The sequence below is a fragment of the Pteropus medius genome, unplaced genomic scaffold, assembly GCF_902729225.1.
Source record: "Pteropus medius unplaced genomic scaffold, Ma_sr-lr_union100, whole genome shotgun sequence".
Lineage (NCBI taxonomy): Eukaryota > Metazoa > Chordata > Mammalia > Chiroptera > Pteropodidae > Pteropus > Pteropus medius.
Window position 1 is genome coordinate 18750201 of NW_024349801.1, and position 6695 is coordinate 18756895.

General features: G+C 49.3%; 2 protein-coding genes across 2 annotated transcripts in view; one reads left to right on the plus strand and one right to left on the minus strand.

The window, feature by feature from the left end:
• AGRP (agouti related neuropeptide) overlaps nt 1–833 on the minus strand; it is a 33863-nt gene extending 33030 nt beyond the window's left edge. The window contains exon 1 of the mRNA XM_039888992.1: nt 166–833. The gene's annotated coding sequence lies outside the window, so the exon portion shown is untranslated. The remainder of the gene's footprint in view (nt 1–165) is intronic.
• On the plus strand, nt 2–3592 carry LOC120623073 (rho family-interacting cell polarization regulator 1-like). Its single transcript, XM_039888991.1, has 10 exons — nt 2–185; nt 1017–1143; nt 1261–1413; nt 1580–1658; nt 2388–2411; nt 2507–2560; nt 2713–2865; nt 2964–3027; nt 3123–3166; nt 3244–3592. The coding sequence occupies exons 1-10, from the start codon at nt 167–169 to the stop codon at nt 3409–3411; spliced, it is 885 nt and encodes a 294-aa protein (XP_039744925.1). The 5' UTR covers nt 2–166; the 3' UTR covers nt 3412–3592.
• Nucleotides 3593–6695: the final 3103 nt, after the last annotated feature.

Below are 6695 nucleotides of genomic sequence, written 5' to 3' on the forward strand. Positions count from 1 at the left end.
AGTCAGGCGGCAGGAACTGGGCGGGGGGCGGCGCCAGGAGGAGCTGAAGCCCGAACCAGAGTCGCCAGGAGCGAGCGCAGAGCCCAGCCAGCCCGGCACCGAGTGGCCCTGGGCAGGCGGGGACACGGGGGGCAAGCGCGGGGTGGGGGGCTGTCCCGGACCTACCATGAACTCCAAGAAGAAAGGTAGGACCCGGTCTGGAGCTGCGAAGGCTCCGTGGCTGGCTCCAGGGGGTGCGGGCCGGATTCTGGGGGCCAAGGGAGCGTGTTTCGCCGGAGCAGGGTGGGAGTCTGCAGAGAAGCCCTTCCCGCCAAGGGCCCGGGCGAAGGCGTCTGTCTGTGACTCAGTTTCCAGGTCCGAGTCGCAGGAAAGTGGAGGGGGCGGGGCACTTCTCGGCACTGCCCCCCACTCTGGGAATCCCCCAGCTCTGGGCGCCAGGAGGGCTCTGGCGTCCGGGCTCTTGGGAGCCAGTGGAGGGTGAAGGGGAGCAGCTTACCCAGGGCGGGTAGGTCGCCGGAGCCAAACCCGCGCTGACCGGGCCTGTCGGGCAGCTCCGCTGGGCTCAAAGCCCGCACCCCGCCCCTCCAGGTGACCTCCAGCGGCCTCGCAGGGAGCCGGCGCCGAGCTCCAGGTCCACTTTGGGGGGAGGTTAGGGGTAGGGCTGGGCAGCCCGCCCCGCCCCCGGTAAACAGGCGCTTCCGCACATTCTTCGCGCGCCCCGCCCCTTTCCTGCCCCTTCCCAGCCGGGGGAGGGTCCCCGCGCGATCCCCCCTTCCTGCCCCGTGCCGCAGGCGGGGCCTGCACCTCTGCAGGAAGTGGGGGCCGAGCCGAGGCCACGCAGAGTCCGAGGCCGAGTCGCCCGCGGCCGCCCTGTCATTAGCGCCGGGGCCGGCCGGCGGGGTTGTCGGACTCAGAATCAGGCCGTGTCCGGCAAGACTAAGATACTGAAGCCGGGCCGCGGGGAGGGGTCTTCAAAGGCCGGACTGGCGCTGGACACCCACCCTCGCCACCCCCAGGGAGCCCCGCGCGGACTCATTCCATGATGTCCCTCTCGGTGCGGCCACAGCGCCGCCTGCTCAGCGCCCGGGTCAATAGGAGCCAGTCCTTCGCAGGCGTCCTCGGCAGCCACGAGCGGGGGCCCAGGTACGCAGAAGAGGGGGCCTAATGGGGTCAGGAGAGTCTGACCAGGTTGGAGCTGGGGTGCAGTGAGGGTTTGGGGGACTCTTTCTTGCCCCTTTCTGAGTGTAGCCTCTTCTTCAGGAGTTTCCCGGCCTTCAGTCCCACGGGACCCCCACGGAAGCCCCCAGCACTCTCTCGAGTGTCCAGGATGTTTTCCGTGGCGCACCCGGCCCCCAAGGTCCCGCAGCCTGAGCGGCTGGACCTGGTGTACGCTGCGCTGAAGCGGGGCCTGACGTAAGCAATTCCCTCCCAATGCCTCGTCCCAGGATCCCTCCCGGCGGCCCCATCCCCTTTCTGCTAGTGGGAACTTTCCCAGCTTCACACACTCTTCCCCACTGCCTGAACCATGGGCAGATGGAGGTTGTAGAGGTAAGCTAATTCTTGTCACCTCTTTCCCCAGGGCCTATTTGGAAGTGCACCAGCAGGAGCAGGAGAAACTCCAGGGGCAGATAAGGGAATCCAAGAGGAATTCCCGCCTGGTGAGTGAAGGGTTGGCAAGGATGCCCTGGACTAATGCTCTTTGCTCTTGTGGTATGGAGGACTCCGCAGGGCCACCCCTGGATGACATCGGGGCTGTTTTCTTGAGTGACTTAGTCCAGGTGTGACTAGAAAATAGGAGTAACTAGAAAGAAGATATCAGGAAAGGCAGGGGAGTTTTCTATCCCCATATTCCACAGGCTGTACACACTCTCTACCTGGAACCCAATGGCTGCCCATGGGAGCTTCCAGTAGGGTAGGTAGGACCACCCCCAGACGTGAACAAGGAGAGATTATGTTGTAGTGGTATTGAGGGAGAGCTGTGGTTCTTCCTGGGGAACAGCTCAGGGTTTCCGAGAGGAGAAAACACTTCAGCTGGGTCTTAAGGACAAATAAGAGTTCCCTGGTAAAGGGAACCATGCATGAGGAGGCACAGAACTCTCTTCTTAAGGGTTGCAGGAGAGGAAGTGGGCCAGGGAAGGGACCTTGGGGAAGAGGTAGGGGAAGGGTACTGGAGGGGTCTTGGGGACCAGATCCATGTCACAGCACCCACCAAAGATCAGGCATGTGGAAAAGTGGGTCAGTCCCTGCTTTGGCTGGAGTGGCTGTGGACTGTGGTATGAGGGGAAGGAGGCCATAAAGGAGAGGAGCTAGATGGGTTTGGGTGGGCAAATGCTCTGCTGGAATACTTTCCATACCTCCTAAGCCCTCCCTCTCATCTCCCCCTGCAGGGCTTCCTGTATGACTTGGACAAGGTGAGTGTATACAGAATGGTGTTGGAAGAGGTTGGCTCATAGGGAGGGTAAAGGGCCCTAACCCTCAGGCCTCTCCTGATGCACCTCTCCCCCAGCAAGTCAAGTCCATTGAACGTTTCCTGCGACGGCTGGAGTTCCATGCTAGCAAGGTACATATGCAGCATGCATGTGTGCATGTGGTGTGGGGTGGGGAATTGGATATCTTAGGGAGATGCAGTGATGCTAGGCCCTGGGTGAGCGACCCCAATAGTGAGTCACAACCTCCCCCCGCTCCCGACTGTCACCCTACTCACTTGCCCAGATTGACGAGCTGTATGAGGCATACTGTGTCCAGCGGCGACTTCGGGATGGTGCCTACAACATGGTCCGTGCCTACAGCACTGGGTCTCCAGGGAGCCGCGAGGCTAGGGACAGCCTGGCTGAGGCCACTCGGGGGCATCGAGAGTACACGGAGGTGAGGGATGGGTGCCCATGAGGCAGAGGCAAAGGGTATGGCGGAGCTGCTGAGAGGGGACTAGTTGACCCTCTCCTATCTCTGCTCATCCCTCCCAGAGCATGTGTCTGCTGGAGAGTGAGCTGGAGGCACAGCTGGGCGAATTCCATCTCCGGATGAAAGGTACTGAGTAGTGGGGGCAGACTGATGTTGAGAGGGAAGTGTGTGCCTGAGACCCCTCCCTTAACATGGCTCATCTCCTTCTCCCCTTCTCCTAGGGCTGGCTGGCTTCGCCCGGCTGTGTGTGGGAGATCAGTATGAGGTATGAGGCTGTACAGGGAAGGGATGGGATGGCAGGGTCGCAACACCAAGAGCTGCCTCATCCTGCCTGTTCCCTAGATCTGCATGAAATATGGGCGTCAGCGCTGGAAACTGCGGGGCCGCATTGAGGGTAGTGGAAAGCAGGTGTGGGACAGTGAGGAAACCATCTTTCTTCCTCTGCTCACGGAATTCCTGTCCATCAAGGTGATGTCTCTGCCCGGGACCACGGGACACGTGATCCTGTGACTCCATGACCCTGTGAACCCCTTATGACCCTGAGACCTTACCACTATGACCCTGCCTGGTTCCATGGCCCTGTGAATGTATGACCCCATGACCTTATGACCTTATGACTATTTGACCCCTTGAACTTCCAAGTCTGTGACCCTCATGACCTCAATGACTCTACAAACTCAAACCTCTGTGATCCCCATGTTTCCAGAGTGCTTCAAGCCTCCATGGCCCCATTAGCCCAAGAACTCCAATCCCTGCAACCTCCTCATCTTAACCTATTAGAAACCATTCTTGACACCAGTTCAGGTAACTAGGTCATCCTCCTGATGACCTGTCTAGTATATCAATTCCTCTGAGATTTGCTTTCTTCCTAAGAATTCCCATTCTGAGACGTTTAGAACCTTCCCTAGCCCCTAGCCAGGTAACCAAGGCCCAATTCGCAAAAAGGCTTCCTGGAAGCAACTTTCAGCTCACCTCAAGCTCCAGTGCTCTTTGCCCCTGGTTGCTCAACTAATACCCATAGTTAGTATCCCAGACACTCTACCAGTCACCTGTAGTCTGAGAGTACTACAGGTGTTGTATTCTCCAGGTGGTGGGCTTTTCTCTTGGACTTCCTCTCTTCACCTGCTCCTGAGCTTTATACCACGGCATTAATCACCCCAATGGGTATATCTATTCCAGGTCCTAGCATCTCCCATTCTAACCTAATTAATAATAATTGATTAGGTATCTATACTTTGTTGTATCTTGTATCAGAGTTTAGAGTTTATTTTATTCCACATAGAAATGTCTCAAATGATTCATAATATTTATAGAATATATCTCTGTTTGAACTTGCAGGAAGAATATTAGCAATGACATCAACAGAAATAAACAAATAAAAATCTGTTCATCTTAGATTTTTACATAATACCCTTTTCTGAATCTCTGAAATTTGGGCACTTGCACCGCAGTCTTCGAAATAATGCTCCTTGTAAAATCAGGAAATCACCGTCTTTCATTGTCAGTTAATATTTCCCTTCAGAAATGTGTAATATTTTTAGCCTTCCTACAAAGACAAATGTTCCAGGTATATAGTTTGGGAGAAAGTAATAATTATAAATAAATAAAACCTGTGAACCCTATATTTTCATTGTTCCTGTTACTGGCTGGCCTTTGTGTATTCTTGTGAATTTCTTCCCTACCTTATATAAAATGCTTTGTTTCCTCAAAAACTACTGTTATTGGTACTTCTTCACACTTAATAAAGCCTTTTAATATACCCAACTACTATCACTCACTTTGTGTTAATAGACATCGATATTTACCATAGCCACTAACACAAAACTGGTCGACCCCAAAAGCACAGCTTAAACGCATGAGCCACGCCCTATCATGACAACACTTGCCCACACTTCAATGGGATGTCAAGGAGAGAGCATCAGACTTTGGATTCTGTCAGATATATATCAGATTCCATTAATACTCTTATGAGCCATGTGAATTTTAACCTGCTTTTGCCTCTCTGAGACTCAGCTGTCTCATTGGTAAAGTAGAGCTAATACTACCTTCTTCTCAAAATTGTAGTGAAGTTTGAATATGTACTTAAAATTTCTAGACCTGAATATGATAGGAAAGCATTAAATATGTGTTGATTACTTTCCATTGCTTAGTTACATTTCACATCAGAGTATACTTGAAGACTTTGGGCTCTACTTGGAACTCATTCTCTATACACAGAACCATTACTTATCTCCCCTCTCAATCTTCTTTGAGTCCCAGTCCTGTCTCCTAGAAAAATTAGCTTGTTGGGCCTTTGGGGCTCTATATCTAGTAAAAAGTAAACATGCCAGCTGTTTCTGCTATCTCCAAGGGCCCCAGGCTACTTCATTGCTCACAGATTTCCTTTTCAGATCATAGTCTCTTTCAGAAACCAAGTTATATTATGAGCAATTCTAGAGTATATATATAAGAAAACAATACTAAGCCAAAAGTTTATTGCTATGCACTGCATTTTAATGGAACATTTTAAAAACAAATTGCCTTCCACTATTACCAGTACTTCTATGCTTGCTTTGAAAAAAAAATGTAGTAGTAGTAGTAGTAGTAGTAGTAGTAGTAGTAGTAGCAGCAGCAGTAGTAATACCTCGAACTTGCAAAAACAGATAAAAATGTGGGATATGTGGGATCATGGGGATTTATTTGTAGGCGAAATTATGCATTGAGTGGTTCCTATAGTAATATCTCCTCGGACTTTTGAAATAGGTGATTTCTAAAATTTTAAATTTACACATACCTTTCAAGAAATACATGTATGCAGACCTCATCACTCCTGACCTGGACTCTGTAGGTGAGACCCAGATACAATTTAAAGTTTGAGGAACACTTCTTGATAGATTTGGGCCAACAAGATCCAAACACTTACTTAAAATATTTATTCTTCTTAAAAATTAAGCCTTGAATTTAGGTAATTTTGACTAGGTTTTTTGGATATGTGTCGGTTATATCATCATGGAAAGAATAGCTAGTACTCTCATAGATGTGATTAACTGAGCCAAAGGAGGTAAAAGTCATGTTTTCACTTTCGATTACGTTTTCTCTATTGTACTATATTAAAATATGTATAATCAAAACATGTCCTTTTAATTGAAAGAAATAAAACTAAAGTTAATTAGGATAATTCCAAGGATGAGTTCCAAGTAGAGACATTCTCCACCTTATATGGAACTAGATAGCCCAGCAACTTGGAGAGGAAGCTAGCATTTATTTATCTATTCAACAACTATTTAATGAGGATTTACTCTATACCAGATACTGAGGCAGGTTCTGGCATTACAATACCAACAGCATAAAAAATTCACTCATTGACCTTGCCATCTAGTCTAGTAGTAGAGATCTAAAATAATCAAATAATTATATGCCTAATGTAAATGTACAGCTGTGATAGATGCTATAAGAATAAAGTACTTGGAATTCACTTAGAATTCATGGGTTCTTCACTCCCCTAAACTGGAGTAAATCTATTGACCCAATAATTCCACATCTAGGAATTTATCCTACATACATGCTATCTCATTTGCTCAAAGATAGATGATGGGGGTGGTATTGTTTGTGAGTTTGTAAGGAACTTAACCGTTCAATGATAGGAGACTAAGCCAATAATTTATGTTATAACTATATAGTGGAAATCTCTGTGTTATTAAAAAGAATGTAGTAAGTAATAAAATGAGAAGATCTTTTAAATATATATTACATAAAAAACCAGGGTGTGCAACAACATGAATACACGAGAGGTTTATACCACTTATGTTAAAAGA

Bases quoted from the DNA above. Each gene is read 5' to 3' on its own strand.
- LOC120623073 (XM_039888991.1), top strand. The intron at 1,144-1,260 runs GTACGCAGAAGA...CCTCTTCTTCAG, and splicing joins AGCCACGAGCGGGGGCCCAG to GAGTTTCCCGGCCTTCAGTC. The intron at 2,412-2,506 runs GTGAGTGTATAC...CCTCTCCCCCAG, and splicing joins TCCTGTATGACTTGGACAAG to CAAGTCAAGTCCATTGAACG.